This window comes from Amblyomma maculatum, chromosome 4 (assembly GCF_055883805.1).
Source record: "Amblyomma maculatum isolate TAMU_Amacu chromosome 4, ASM5588380v1, whole genome shotgun sequence".
NCBI classification, from domain to species: Eukaryota; Metazoa; Arthropoda; class Arachnida; order Ixodida; family Ixodidae; genus Amblyomma; species Amblyomma maculatum.
Genome location: NC_139347.1, coordinates 199,309,939 through 199,326,141, shown reverse-complemented (window position 1 = coordinate 199,326,141; position 16,203 = coordinate 199,309,939). Strand labels below are relative to the sequence as shown.

At 43.5% G+C, this 16,203-nt stretch overlaps 1 protein-coding gene across 1 annotated transcript in view; it reads left to right on the top strand.

Moving 5' to 3' along the window:
- Positions 1–8,821, top strand: part of LOC146193974 (cell adhesion molecule Dscam1-like) — a 640,182-nt gene extending 631,361 nt beyond the window's left edge. The window contains exons 25-28 of the mRNA XM_084600664.1: positions 1,378–1,455; positions 2,801–2,954; positions 5,231–5,364; positions 8,427–8,821. Coding sequence (XP_084456790.1) covers positions 1,378–1,455; positions 2,801–2,954; positions 5,231–5,364; positions 8,427–8,488 — 428 coding nt within the window. The 3' untranslated portion in view covers positions 8,489–8,821. The remainder of the gene's footprint in view (positions 1–1,377; positions 1,456–2,800; positions 2,955–5,230; positions 5,365–8,426) is intronic.
- Positions 8,822–16,203: the final 7,382 nt, after the last annotated feature.

Sequence of the window (16,203 nt, the reverse complement as noted above, 5' to 3'; positions counted from 1 at the left end):
AGCAGTGGATTTCGCGAGAACCAAAAAGTTGTTTTATGCGACGTGCGTGCAAAATCACATGTCGTAATTAAATCTGTGTATATATCTTGTCAAGCCACACTTCTTGTGAACAAAAATGCATATTTTGTAATTTATCAATTTTTTCTTTGGTCCCCATTTCACTTTTTCTACGAATATCGTGTTGATGGTGTTTAAGAGATGGCCGGACTTCTACGGTAATTCGTTTGAGGCCACAGTACGCCCGATACAGATTTTGTTCAATACCGCATCATTCTCTTCCTCTGTTGCCTTCGGCATTGTCACCACCAAGTGATAGGATCAGCAGGAATGTCGCAATTAAAAACATTATGAACTTGGACTCGATTATTACCAAATAAAAACTTCCTACTCTCAGAGTGATTTTTATTTCATTATTGAAATATGGTATTCGGTTTCATGCACTAGTGGGAATGTTGGAGCGCTGTGGCATAGGACACAAATATCAGCCAAGCTTAATATATCCTTCGCGTAAACAAATATTGCCTTTTGAGAAGGGAAGCACAGTAAAGTGTTTATGTGGTTCAAAACCTAAACTAACAATGTTTTTAAGTTTCGGCTGCAGTTTTCTTGCAACTCACTGCAAATTTAGTGTTTCAATAACTCAACGCTCTCTGTTTAAAATAAATCCTCGAAATTAGCACTTATTTATTCATTTGATGCCCAAGAACCTTAAACACGGCTGTGAACTCACAGAAGTTCGTGATACCGGCTCTAGATGGCAAACCGTGAAAGCATAGGCAGATTTGCTGACAAAACTTTTCATTCATTTCAATTAGAATTGAATTTTTAGACATGCTTTAAGGTCTGTTATAAAAGGGACTTCCCCTCGGGATACCCGTGTGCGCATAGTTCGCCAGGAGAAAAATTGAACTGGTTCTACACTTAGCTTATGCCTAGCACAATCTTCGAGCAGGTGATCTGTCCCTAACGCGGCTGGAGTACTTTTATTTCTTTCATAAATAATGTTCAAAATGAGGGTGTGTGACATACTACGAGAATGTGATTTGTTTCACACGAAAGAACTTTAACTATGGGTTTTTTTGCTCTTTGTACTTGTTAGCAAACCATGTAATATGTAAACTGCATTTAGACATGGCGTTTCGTGCACTTTGTACTCGTTAGTGGACCACGTATTACGCCAACCACTTCTCGATATAAACTATCCAAATTCAGAATATTGTTGCAAAGTTAGTTCGAATGTTCTGCACAAACTGATACACGCACTGGAAGAAATATCACATTTCTATGCTCCACACCGTCTTCTTCAAGATACGATGCTGAAAATATCTGATGGTCTTTATCTGCTTTCATTCTCTTATACTGCGAAAACCATCGTAGGATGCTTTAGACCAATGGACTGCGAACACTGGCCGGCGTACCAGATTCTGTACAGAAAAGGCGTCATGCAACGACATGGTAAAACGTCTGCGAAATTTACACACACTTTTTGACTTTTCTGCACAGCTTGTTTGCAATGTTGCCAGGACGCACTGTGCAAAATTGCACAATTGCCGGCCGATAATTCAATTTCACCGTCTTTCAGCAGTAGCTCTGTTTCATGACTCCGCGTAATGAAACGCTAGGAACCGACGCAATACAGAAGTCATAAAATGCTCCTTTTCCTAACAGCACTTTTAAAGTTACCGGCTGATTTCTCTTTTATTATAATTATTGGGATGACTTGCCTACGTTTCAAGGTCAAATCTTATGTTCTATCCAGTGCCAGATAACATTTCACAATGATACTTTTTGTCAAAGGCAGCAGCATTTTGTAACGCATTTTTATTTTAACTTTAAACGTAATATTTGGAAGTAATACGAAACTTACCAGATTTTATGAGCGCAGTTATATCATCACCAGGGTTATATCATCATCAGCCGGACTATAACCACTGTAGGGCGAAGGCCTCTCCCACATTCCTCCAATTAACCGGGTCCTGTGCTAACTGCATCCCCTTCACCCCTACAAACCTCCTAACTTTATCCGCCCACCTAACCTTCTGCTGCCTCTAATAGGCGCAAATTCAATTAGTCTTTTCTTTTTCTATTCATCTTAGCTTTAACGTCTTACATTAATCGAGGGATCGGGGCTTGAAAAACCGGGGTTTCTACTAAAGAAAAAACAGAGACATTGATTTCATTGTTGTCTAAACAGTTTTGAGCTAGCAGCGTTTTCCCTGAAAAACTGCAAAATGTGTTTGTACTATTCGGAAATCACATTTTAGGATGAGATGCATGGCCTTTATATGCGAACATTTTGGATTATTATTTCATTCCTTAAAATACTGAGATATGAATGAACTTTTGCCATTGTCCCACTAGATATTTGCCACTGTCCGCTTGTTGCAACCTTTTTTTCTCCAGCTGTGAGCCGATTAATCCCACTGCTCACCGAGCCGCTCTGTCAGCTACCTTTGCTAGCAAACACGCGAAACAATTTGAACACATAGGCGTAAGTAATCAGCGAGCAACGTTTCTCAGTTTCTCAGGGAATTTCTTCGCAACAATGTAAAAAAAGATGAGCAACTGCACATGGTTATCCTAGCAAGAAAACTTTAAAGTGGGGAGAGTAGAAATGGCGCTTGGTGCACATTTCACTTAAAAGTGATCCCCTTATTACGACAGCTGCCTTCCAAAACGATGGAGAGTATGTGTTTCTGCGGATTCATTGATTAAAGTTGGCGCATGAACCCTAACGAAAGGATGGTGCGCCGTCTCTCTCTCTCTTTTATTCCTGGTTGGCCGTCGGGTGTGGTTGCAGAGGTTTGTGACACGGGGAGGAAAACGCTGGAGCGTCGCCGCAACGGTCGGCTGCAGGTGCGGGAACTTGGCTCGCACCAACAGTGGGTGCCTTCGTCGCAGCTGGTCAGCACTGCGCAGCCTTCCGACTACCGGAGGCCTCGGACGTCCAGTCGGTGGGTGGACATGAACAACATTTATGCTCGCTTCTGCAGCCCAGCACAGCATGCATGTAAAACTGACCGTATAATCTTGTCTTGCTTTGTGCCTAAGTCGGCGGAATGAGTCCGATGATTTAAAAAGCAACAGCTTCCATTTTGCGAGACTTGCGAGACTTTCACCACTTTAGTCACCAGTGTCTGGTAATTTTTTTATTGCGAAAACAATACTACGCTCATTACGGCCTTTCGCGTAACGGCGGTCGGTAGCCACGTTTGACCTTTAGAATGACCTCTGACGTCATATCAGGGTGAGAGACGGGCTACCAATTTGAGATCGTCACGTAGCGGCGGCCGGTAGCCACAGCGCGACGCGCTCCTCCCACGAGAGGCGCTACGCGCTATGATCTCAGGCGTCATACCAGGAGCGAGAGACGAGTGGCGTTGATCAGAGCCGTCGCAAAAACGCCAATTTTGCTGACGACAGCGATGAGCCATTAAATGCTTTCGCCCTAAAAGGTCAACAAAACAAGTACTGTACAAGTTCATTGCCTATATACAAACAAAACACCCAAAATGTTTACAGATTTGCTTCAAAGATAGCACTATTTAAAATATTAGTTGTAAGCGATGAGATATCTTACTCAACTTGGACTTAAGGGATTTATAAAATTATCAAGGTTTTAAAACAGTTCCAAATGCTTGCCTTCCATCGCAACCCATATGAGCCGCTATTGCTACAATCGACGACCATGTGCAGCAATGCTATGCTGATGCTGCTACAGGCTTCAACCACTCTGCTCTTCATGTCGATGACAGTCAGTGGGATCAGCTGCGTAAGCGCGGCCTTTAACATATCCCCAAAAATTAGTACAGTGGAAACAGATCAGAGAATTTTGGCAGCCACATTCACTTTCGCGTTCAGTCTAATGCCGTGGACAGCTGCTTTCGAACTCATTTTTTGCATTGAAGGCGAAAGGCTTTGGGGCACTTTACGGTTGGACCCAGACTAATCGTGTTTTATTGAGACGTAAGCTGGAGGTAAAACTGTTGATGACGCCAGCAAGAAGGTCTCGCGAAATTCTTCTTTACATTTAGATTTTCTGCAAAGAATTAAGGGCCAGTGATTTTGCCCTCAAGTATGCCACACCGGACCTTCACGACTCAGCGAATTCGGTGGTTGTGTTTCTGCAGCCAATGGGGATTATCTCAGGCGAACGTAAAACAGGGCCTCAAGCCACACTTTGTGGACATACATATTGCTCTCCTGGAACTCTGCATGGCTACTGAAGCGCTGCTCGGCAGCTGTCACGTCCGTTTTATGTTTTGCGCTAGCACAATGTTCAGTGGTTTTTTATTCTATTCTAATTTTACTTTATTGGTACCCTCAGGGTGAAACATTGCAGACGGGAGTGGGGATTGCAACAATAACATTTGGAAAATGTGGGGAACACAAAAAACCAAGAAGATCATGGTCATAACTACTGCAAAAGCATAATTACATTACAGCTTAAGGCACTCTTACACTAGGCATTATTGCACAGCATTGAACACCGATGACTGGAACAACGATAACCCTTCAATTGTTGCCACTGAAGAAGGCAGATAGTTCCAGTCGACAGATGTACGAGGTATAAACGAATCAGAAAATAGTTTGGTGTTACAAGAAGTTAGGCCGACTTTTGCGCGTGATCAAGGAGTGAAGATATGTAGCAAGGTTGTACGAGCAATTCATCATGCAGTATTCTGTGATAAAATGTTTTGTGAAAAAAGTACAGGTGCGCACGTCTGTGGCGTGTTGCTAGAAGTGATAAGCCTGGGTTCGATTCCATGGAAATCACGCTGCTAGTGCGATGAAAGTTTAATCAAATGAAACGTGCTTACTTGTTCTGAATGTTTTCTGGGTGGTTTGTAAGAACTTAAACGCCTGGCCCCATATTCCCGATGGATATTCTACTTGCGAGCGAATTATGGTTTTGTAAAGCGCTAGCTTCGTGTTAGTAGGGGCTGAATTAAAGTTATGCTTGAGGTAGCGGTCTTAGCCGCGCAGAGGATGTTACGCTAAGCCGCACACTAGCCATGCATTGTAACTGGTAAGTGCGGATGTAAAGTTCATCTATATGAACATTGTGCACATGATACGAATATCCGAGCCGTTTATTGTTTTTATTTGCAGTCCATTGGCTATACATTAGCACTAGTAAAACATATTATATATTGCCTGCTTTCTCCTAAACGCTTAGTGATTCACTAACTGCAGGGCTTATCCTATTGTTTGCTCCACTTCGTTGCAGACCGCCTTATAGTGGAAGCGGCAGCGACAGCGAACACTCGCCCCAGCGTTGTCTAAAGCCGGAAGAGGACGACCTGCACGAAGTGTCCGAAGCCGAGTGTGACCGCGAGATAAGCAAACTCTCTTTTGTGAAAGGTGAGCGACTGCCACACTGTGGCTGCCAATGTCAGTGATCAGGCGAAAATAAATGCGTTGCTTAAACGACTTAGAACGTTGGGCCAGGTTCACCGCCATGAACTTCGATAATAGCTCGAATGCTATAATTTCACCTCAACAAATGCACAGTTTCATTTTGTTTTGACTTTCCCATTCCCGTTTTTTAATGTCCACTCATTTCTTTGCACCTGTCCATTCGGGTGGCAAGATGCGCAGGTTGCACATAGTATTGGTGTGGGAAACGTGCCTGCAAGTAATGCATGAAATGGATTATCCTTGTGTTCGATACATAAGATTCGATACATGTGTTCGATACATAAGCCCACCTTTGCCACGCTGGCATAAGATGACTGCAGAAGCACAACCAGAAGCTGCCACTGTGTAAAAAAATACCCCGGTATGAGGGTGTAGATTCCTGTGTAGAACAGGTTCCACTGTAAAAGAATTACTCTCGTCCTGAAATGCAGTAGTGCAGATTATTGTGCAGCACAGGTTAATCTGAGAGCATTAGAAATAAATAAGAGACAGGCACAGGCAATGTGTATTCAAAGGACTTAAATGCCCACGTCATTTTAATGGTGACATTGCATTCACTTCACCGCAAACGGAGGAGGACGAGAATGGCGACGAGTAAGTACCTTGTTTTCGGTTGTGAGGTAAGGCAGGTATTTCAAGTAGGGGTGTCAAATAAAAAAAATCTCCAAAGTTGCCGCGCATTCTCAACTCTTGGTGTTCATCTTCTGAACAATAACGGAAGCCATTGATTAGTAAGTGAAACGTACTAAAAAAATTGTAAAATCTGTAACATAGAATAGTGGCAGTCTGCAAGTTTGCTGTGGATGAAAATCGGCGTCACGAAATTGTTAGTTTAATTAAGCTATCTTGAACCTCACTTCGAATCCCAAAGGTAGCAGGGGCTTGAAATCTTTTTATTTTTGTACACATATTATTGTGCTTCTATACTTTCCCACGTGTAACTTTCCTTTACTAAGCAGTGCCAGGGTTCACGTTGTCATGCTGGCAACAGAACGATGCAGCTAAATTTTGAAATGCGTCCAATAATGCTCTCAGAAATCTTTTGAGGGTTGAACTTGTCATCCGCACTAGTACGCTAGTACCTGTAGGCAACTTTTAGGCCGTTTAGAAATTCAACTTCAGGCTATAAATAAGCCAGAAACTTCGTGCCCTTGCGCCACAGTAATTCTGTAGAAAACACATGCGGTTTTGGAGCGTGAGCTCTCCTAATTACGTTCCTCAACGTCATGTTCTGCAATCCATTATCATGGGAACTATAGTTTTAAAATGACAACCCAGCGTGGTCGTTACATAGAAACAACGTATATTTTCACCGCGCGAACAACTTGGTACCATACCACGTGACCAAGGTGACACCATAGCACGGGATTATACGTACACCTGACTATGCGTGACTAGGCGTTGTTGCAACTACGTAGGCGTAGCGGCGATGCTCGAGCGTTGGAATTCAGACCTGCACTTTCGTTCCGGCATATATATGTGTCTAGCATGCATCGAGATCCGACAGCTTAGACCCACCATTTCTATAAAATTTGTGGGCTAGCCGTTTGGCGCAGAAGTTTCGGACTGGTGTCACATAATTCGGCGGCTCACGAAGGACGAACGTGTTAATTGAGGCAGAACCTGATACACGCGATGGCTTCGCACCGGCAACCTTTTCTTTCCCAAACCGTGCTACAGGGGATATTCAAGTGGCCATTGAGGCCGAACCGTTTGTTACTGGGTTTTCCGGTTAGTATCAAACTATTCATTTCTCGTACACTTTGCTGTATACCTTTTGCTCGCAGCCTTCATTTCGGATATATATACGATGTAGTCCGAAATAAACCAAGTAGGTTGCAGCATTGATATATCAGTTCATGCAACAACGGAAGAAACAGAGTAGATTTCTACAGCTAACGTTCGATAATCGATCGCTGGCTGAGCGTAGGCTCACTTATATTCTCTTGGCATTCGGTTACTTTAATAGCCATTTCTTGCGTGACGTCCAGCGGTGTACCAATGAATGAAAGTAAGATTTATTCTTGTTTAAATCATGACAAAAGAAAGGTTATCTCACACCTTCTAGTAGAAAGTTGTAGAAGTCAGGGAAAGAATCGTTTCATTCACGGCAACTAACAAAACTTGAGCCCGTTCATTCATGACTTCCCAATGAATTGTTCTTGTTTCTTGTCTGCATGAGGACGGCAGTTGTAGACATCATAGGCACCGACGAAAAAGAAGATAAAAACTGGTAGTCCTTAAAGAGAAGCTTAAATTCTAATTTTTTTTTCTGTACTGGGCGATCAACATGCATTAAAATGCATGAATCATGTAGTTTTCAAGTGGTTTTGTACTACCATTTAAATTTTGCGACGTAATATAAATGTTAATAGAGATATTTAGCTTGTCGGAGACGTACTGATGTAGACGTATACCGGTTTGCCGTATCGTTCCCACGTAGCCGCAGTGGCCGCGATTGCACTCACCCCCACCCCTGTCAATGCGCGTGGGCTGGACGGCCCGGCAGACCGGTATACGTCTATGTAAGTACATCTCCGGCAAGCTACATCTCTGTATTGCCGAGAGCTTCGCCTGACATTTCCTCGTAGCACCAAAACAGTGCGAATAACTGGGTGATGACGCCGTCTTCTGCGAAGTTTCAGATTTCAGCTGCTTTCGCCCACACCCTTCTGTGCGGTCCAACAAACGCCACCGGTGGTGTTGTTTTTGTACCACAAGGCAAATTGCTTCCTCGTGCGAGACGCACCGCGTGTATACATAAAGTCATGATTGGGCTGCCTACTCGTAGCTGTGTGCTTTGGTGAAGCCGGCGTTCGGAAATTGTTTTATTCGCAACAGTTTTAAACATTAACGCAAAACGACTTGTCATATTTCCCCTGCAGATTTCATGCATACAACTCATTTAATTTCGTTGAATTCTAAAATCCCTTGAGGTAACGTCTTAATGCGTTCAGTTTTGCAGCGAGCATTGCAGCGATTTTGTTCTTTTCTGACTTGCGCAGGTGACGGAGGTCTGCGAGTGCTGATGCCTCCAGTGGGGAGCAGGGAAACACCATATCTGTGATCATCCGTCCGAGATTCTTCTTGGAAGGGGCTTTCGACAAAGCGAATCTCCCGCGTTCTTCGATGTAATGAAGTTCACAGGGACAATGTGCTGACATAGCAAGGGACATTTCGTTGTTCTATTACGAAAGTGTGTCCCCGTGCCTGACGCGCCGTGGGACGGGTGCTCCTGCAAGACCACCGAACTGTCGTCATTGCTGCGCAGCGTGCCTGCGCGTGTCTGTGTGTGTATGTGTGTTCGTGTGCGTTAAGTGCGCATGTATGTGTCCTTTGCGCACATGCATTGTGAGCACCCGATAGTGAACACTAAGCCTCGTTGATGTTTTCATGTTGTCGTCGGTAATCGATGGTGAGAGGACGTTTGTAAATAAAGAAGAGGCGTTAAACTGAAATCACAAAGATATCAAGGTGCCCTTGAATGGATAATAAAATCACGTTTGTTTTCTTTTCACAACTCTGTGTGCATTTTGAAGGCGGCATTCATTATTTCAAAACAGGAGTCTATCGTTGTCTATCTCGTTGATGTGGACGCTACACGGTAAGTCACATTTGCAGGCTACGCTTCGACGATGAACATGAAGGTTCCGACAGGGCCATGCCAAGAGAATTTATTCTGCTTGTTCCCCAAAACATCCGTTTTCTCGCCTGTATCAAGATGCCCCAATATTGGCGTAATATTTCTGAATCAGCAAGTACTTCCTTAAACTGCTGAGACGTGATAGCCATGAGCGCTTTTGGTGTAATGCTGCAGAACCGTTCACTGCCAGCTAAGTGTTCAGCGCTGATATCTTTCCTGAAGCTCTACCATTTCTCAGCCAGCCACATTTCTTTCTGTTCAATCTCTACACCGGCTGACAACTCCACGCGAGATCATAGTTTGAAGTTTAGTCCCGCCGCATGTTATCTGCACAAAAAAAAAAAAAGGAAACAGAAGCGAATACAATTGCTTGATTATTTTAAATCTTTTAGTCAATATTTTCAGCCTTATTGTTCAATGCAGCTGCGGATGGACACAGCAACAAAGAAGATTTTAGCGTACCCGTGGTAAACGGGGCCGCCTTAGAAACTTGGGGTCACACCACTCTTCTTCGCACGGTGATGTCACATGGGCCTTGCATTCCAGTTTTCCTGAAGTTGGGCCCGAACAACATAAGTGGTCAAGCTGTCTATGTGAAAGTTTGTCATAATAATAGCTTGAGGGACGAGTTGGTGCTGCACAGTACCTAGAAATGCGGCGTAACGAACACAATCACGTGAATAAAAAAACACAACACAGGCGCACACTACCAACTGTAATATGAACACCCACTTCCTGTTCCACATTCAGCCAGAACTTCCTCTTCTACACCAAAGTACATCTCCTTCGCGCACCTCTTCTTTGCCAAACACATGTCTAGCCAACAATAAAAGTTAGCAGCACAATCATCTCAGTACAACACTAATATCGTTCAAGCATGACAGCCACAAATTCCACCACATAAACACACACTAAAAAAAAGCCGCCACATATCTGCGGCTGCAACGTATAACTGTCACGTTCTCTCCTCATCATGTAGGGTTAACCTTCTGAAACATCCTCAGTGAGACAAGTCCATTCAAAAGCACTTCTAAAAATTTAAGGAGCACTGCAGAATCTGCATTGGAGTAATGCGAAAGCATGGATGCTGCTGTTGGTTGCTTCTGGTTGCTATCTAGTTTCTTAATTTACTTCTTGTTTGCCCATTTTAGCCTTTAGTATACTTTCAAACTGCGCGTTGTTGTTGTTGTTGTGGCTGTACGGAGAAAGAAAAGAAAATTCACGGGCCTGCTACTGGCTCTGTAGCTGTTGTTGTTGTGGCTGTAGGAAGAAGGAAAAGAAAATGCACGGGCATGCTACTAGCTCTGTAGCTGAGCCACCTCCGCTGCCTCGTGCAGACAGAAGAAAAAATAGAGAAGAAAAGGAAGAGGGTTGGGGGGGGGGGGGGGGCTGTTGCTGAGCCACCTCCGCTTCCTCGTGCGGACAGAAGAGAAAATAGGGAAGAAAAAGAAGAGGGAGAGAAAGACGCGCGCCACAACAGCCGTCGTGCACCACCGAAGCGGTGACGGGTACAATGACGGCCTACAATAGATACAACTTCGGTGGCAAGCTAGCCACCGCTACAAGCGGCGGTGCCCTACCTTTCCTAGCCCCATCAGGGCCAAGACAGCTACCATCCTCCCCCTCAGCCTCACATAGTTGTTGTTGCGGCTGTAGGAAGAAGGAAAAGAAAATGCACGGGCCTGCTACTGGCTCTGTAGCTGAGCCACTCCGGTGTCTCGTGCGGACAGAAGAGAAAATGGAGAAGAAAGAAAAAAGAAGAGGGAGAGAAAGACGCGCCCCGCAACAACAGCCATCGTTCACCACCGAACCAGTGTCGGGTGCAATGACGGCTTACAACAGATAAAATTTGGTGACTGGCTAGTCCCCGCCGCAAGCGGCGTTGACCTACCGTCCCAGCCCCGCAGGGCCAGGAAGTGCCACCCCCTTCAAATTACGCGCCAATCCATTCATATACCCTTTTTCGGCTCTATTTCCGATTGCGTGACGTCACGTCCTTGACGTCATATCCACAACGGCATGCAACAATTTCAAAAGATGAAAAGGATCTACATTGCATAACATGTGGGAGATGGGGCACTCTAGATCATATTATCTGGGAATGTAACAACAGCCCAGGAGCTAAAGAAAATATAGATAGAGACGCCTGGGAGACCCTGCTGCGAAGCGAGGACCCCGCTCAGCAGCAGCAAGCCATCCGCCTGGCGGCTGAGGCCGTGAAGCAACAATGTATATTCACCAGACCTTAGTTCGCGAGGCTCCTGAGTAAGGCTCCATCAGTCCTGCGTGCCGGGGAGTCCGAAACGGAGCTTCTTCTCGGTGGAAATAAAGGTTTTTCAACACCAACAACCCCTTTCCCTCCGCTTTCACTCCCACCTTTCTCCCTTCCCTTACGGCTCAGTTTCAGGTGTCCACAAAACAAGTGGGGCAGATACTGCGTCTTTCGTTTCCTGTGAATCAGGTATTCTAATTGATTACCTAACAAATTTATTGTAGTTATTTTTAGAACGCAACACTACGTCACGCGCTATCGATTGACACCACTCAATAATCTCTAGCACTTGTCAATTACAACTGCTGCGGACACGATTTTGCGGACACGTCTGCGGACACGGTCTGTGGACACGGTCTGTGGACACGGTCTGCGATCGCGGCCTGCGGACGCGGCCTGCGGACAAAGTCTGTGGACAGAAATCTCGAAATATAGCGTAATTATTCGCATAATTAAACACAAATCACTCCATCAATTCCGGAGGATTCTTCAAGAAAGGAAGTTTCTTTCCTGAGTAAAGACAGCGAAAATTCACTAACACATCGGCCAGCTTTCTTCTGAATCCAAAACTTCTATAAAATTTCGCGGTAAATCTTGTTACTACTGTTCCCTAAAATCCGAAGCCTACTAAACAAGGGCTCACACTTGAACTTTTAACAATGAAGGGGTAAATTTGACTACTTCCCATTCTCTATAGACTTATCATGCTCACTTGTTGACTCATTATTCCACTTTACAGTCTAGCTTCTGTATATTTAGCTTGACGTCAATGGAATCTCATAAACCACACCTATCACACAGCCTGCAATATTTTTACATGCCTCTTATCACACTATGCTTTCTTACTCTTCCCTATTCTGGCTCTCAAACCTCCCCCCTTTTTTTTTTGGCGCAGAAAACACAACCGGAACTTCATACCGGCCTGCCACCTTCTTTAGGCAATGCGCCACATTATGAACGTTAGAAACTACTTCTGGGCGTTAATTTCCCAACTTAGCTGGAACCTTTATTTTGCCTTTCATTTTCTGAAGAGCCCCTGCCACCCCACAAAAAAAAAAAAAAATTAAAGAGCACTGTCGAATCTGCATTGGGGTAATGCGAAAGCACGGACACCGCTGTTGGTTGCTTCTGGCTGCTTCTAGTTCCTTAATTCACTTCTTGTTTGCCCATTTTAGTCATACTTTCAAATTGCGCACCAATCCCTTTCTATCGGCTTTTTTTTAATGCCAAAACAATACTTCTCCATGTTCACAGATTTCTGTCCGCAGAACGTGTCCGCAGAACGTGTCCGCAAAATCGTGTCCGCAGCAGTTGTTAGTGATTGAGAAGTGGTAGAGGTTAATAGGTGGGGTCAATCGATAGAGGGTGACGTTATGCTGTGTCTAAAAAAATAATTAGGCCGATAAATTGATTAGGTAATTAATTGGAATAACTGCTTCACAGGAAAGGAAAGGCGCAGTATCTGCGACATGTTCTGTGGACACCTGAACCGCGCCGTAAGGGAAGGAACGAACGTGGAAGGGAAAGCTGGAAGAGAGAGAAAGGGGTGCCGTAGTGAATATGACGTCAAGGATGTGACGTCAGGCAACCGGAAATAGTGCCGAAAAAGGGCATAGGAACCCCAACAAACCCTAATCTAAAAACGTTGATAGGAAGGAATTGGTGCGCAAATTGAAAGTACTAAAGACTAAAATGGGGCAACAAAAGGTGAATTATGCAAATAGAAGCAACCAACAGCAGCATCCCTGCATTCGCATTGCTCCAATGCAGACTCTGCAAGACGTTGGCAGTGCTCAACAAAAACGTTGGCAGTGCTGCAGTGCTCTAATTTTTAGCTCTACTTCTGGTTGCGTGACGTCACGTCCTTGACGTCATATCCACTATGGCATGCCTTTCTCTCTTCTCGCTTTCACTCCTACCTTCTTTCCTTCCCTTACACGCGGTTCAGGTGTCCACAGAACAAGTGTAGCAGATACAGCGCCTTTCCTTTCCTGCGACCCAGTTATTCTGTATAATTACCTAATTACCTTTTTAGATTAATTATATTTCGGTAACAACATTACGTCACCCTCTATCGATTGACACCACACATTAACCTCTACCACTTCTCAATTACTCTTAACTGCTGCTGACACAATTTTTGCGGACATGGCCTGCGGACATGGTCGGCGGAGAAAAATCTGAGAACATAGCGAAGTAATGCTTTCGCATTAATAACCATACCCTGGAATCCAGCCATCTGAAGCCTTTGTATTTGAATAATAAAGCTAGCCTCAACCATATGATCACATGGCTTTAATAGTGCTGACTCCTATCAAAGAGAAACAACCGCTCATTTACGGGTCTTGAATTCGCTGACCCATACAGAAAAATAATAATAATAATAATAATAATAATAATAATAATAATAATAATAATAATAATAATAATAATAATAATAATAATAATAATAATAATAATAATAATAATAATAATAATAATAATAATAATAATAATCAATCAATCAATCAATCTTTATTTAATGTGCGCAGGAACAACCATGTGGTCTTTGTGCTGCAGCACAAAAAAAAAATGAAAAAGCACAAACATGTTTACACACACAGAGAGAACACAAAAAAAAGAAATAAATAATACATGAAATGAAACTGAGACGAAAAGTATCACGGAAATTAAGCAAACAATGAGTATCATCACTTATATACACAGTGAGAGAATTTTTTAGCACACCAGGAAATAAAGGAAAAAAAAAAAGAACGGTAGGTAGAAGAGAAAAAAAAAAAAACAGATGACTGACATTGATTATAGTAATATAGAAATATACATAAAATAAACAACCATTCCAGGCGCAACAAGTGCATGGTACTTAAAACACAGGCTAGAAATACAGAATAATACAATAAAGAAGTAAAATTGAACAAGGGACAGTAAGATTCGAATATAAAGTTTAAAGTTGAAATATAAGCAAGAAACGGATAAAAAGTAGTTCAAGATACAGACAGCATTGAACAGGAGAAAAAGCAAAAAGTGAAGTAAATACAATTTAAGGCTAGAAAGTGGGAGTTATATGTGATAAAGTACTATTTAGAATACAACGCTACGAACATCCAATGTAAATGAACAGAGCGAGTTTTGGAAGATGTCAAGGTGAGGACAAAAAGAGTTAAATAACCACTGCATCCTGTCCAGAGGGGAGTGGGAATGAAGAGGAGAAACCTGAAATGGTCTGAATTCCCTCATGCTCTTTCGCGGAACGCGCAGTAGGATGTACTCTAAGAGCTGAGGGCACATAATGTGGCCATGAAGGAGTTTGTACAGAAATATGATATCAAGTCTGATACGACGGCAGTGAAGGGAAGGAAGATTCAGTTGGGCGCTCCTGGTGGAGCGAGAGGGGGAAGTTGCGAAAGGAAAGCGATAATGAAATATCCGTAAAAATTTTTTTTGTACTCTGTCAACCTTGTCCAAGTTCGATTTGCAAGTGCCATTCCAAACAACCGACGCATACTCCAAGACCGGGAGGCATATGGACAGGTACAGTTTTAGGAACGGAAGTGGAGTATGGAACTCTCTCGAAAGTCTGCAAACGAATCCGAGTGTGCGCATAGCCCGCTGAGCAATGCGTTTAGTGTGAGAGGAGAAGCTGAGGGTGCGGTCAAAAAGTACACCAAGGTCATTAATTTCATCAACCCTATCCAACAGCACAGAATTGACAGAATAATGGTAGAGAAAGCTATGTGTTTTACGAGTAAAGGACACAACCCTAGTTTTGGAAGAATTGAGGGTAAGTCGATTCATCGCACACCAATCAGAAAAAGCAGATATGTCCGATTGCAACAACACGCAATCTTGAAAAGAATGTATTACCTTGAATATTTTTATATCATCAGCATAAAGAAGAAACGAGGAGTTCTTTATCGCCGAGGAAACATCATTAATAAAAACGGAGAAGAGAAGCGGGCCTAGTACTGAACCTTGAGGAACTCCACTCGTTGCAGGGTAAACGAAAGAAGTCTGTCCATTGACACTGACAAAGCAGAAGCGATCAAGGAGATAGTTGCGTAGGAGGGCTACGAGAGAGACTTCAACGCCAGAGAGTAGAAGTTTTTCAAGAAGTAGTGAGTGAGTAACAACGTCGAAAGCTTTGCTCATATCATAGTACACAGTGTCAACCTGACCCCTCTGAAGGACTGCTGCAGAGGCATACGTCATAAACGTGACTAGGTTGGTGGAAGTAGAGCGACCCGACATGAAGCCATGTTGATTCGGTACTATGATATGTTTGAGATGGAAGGAAAGTACGCTGTGCAAAGCTAATTCGAAAAGCTTAGGGGTTGCACATAGAAGAGAAATCGGACGATAATTGGAAACATCAGTTTTGTTTCCAGACTTGAAGACAGGAAACACGCGTGCCATTTTCCACACGCGAGGAAAGGCAGCATTTTTTAAACAGTTATTAAATATGGCAGTCAGTACTGGTACGAAGATATAACTGAAGGCTTTTATTACGGCAGCTGGAATGCCATCAGGTCCAGGAGACAAAGATGGTCTCAGACGCTTAAGACTCTCAGTTATCAACTCCTCGTCAAAGAGAATGGAATTAGATAGTGCACCAGATGGGAGGCAAACGGAATCACAATGTGGATGTTTGTAAACGGAGGAAAAATGTTGTGCAAAACTGTCGGCAACATCCCGAATTTCCGAACCCTGAGAGTCAACTAAGCTGATACTTAAATCTGATTTAATGGAACGCTTGCGAACGTAACGCCAGAACTGACTAGGACGATTTGAGGCATACCTCTCTAAAGACTCAAGATAGGAGTCGTAGTCCCGCTTGTATAAGCGTTTGCAAAGAGAACGCACACGGCGA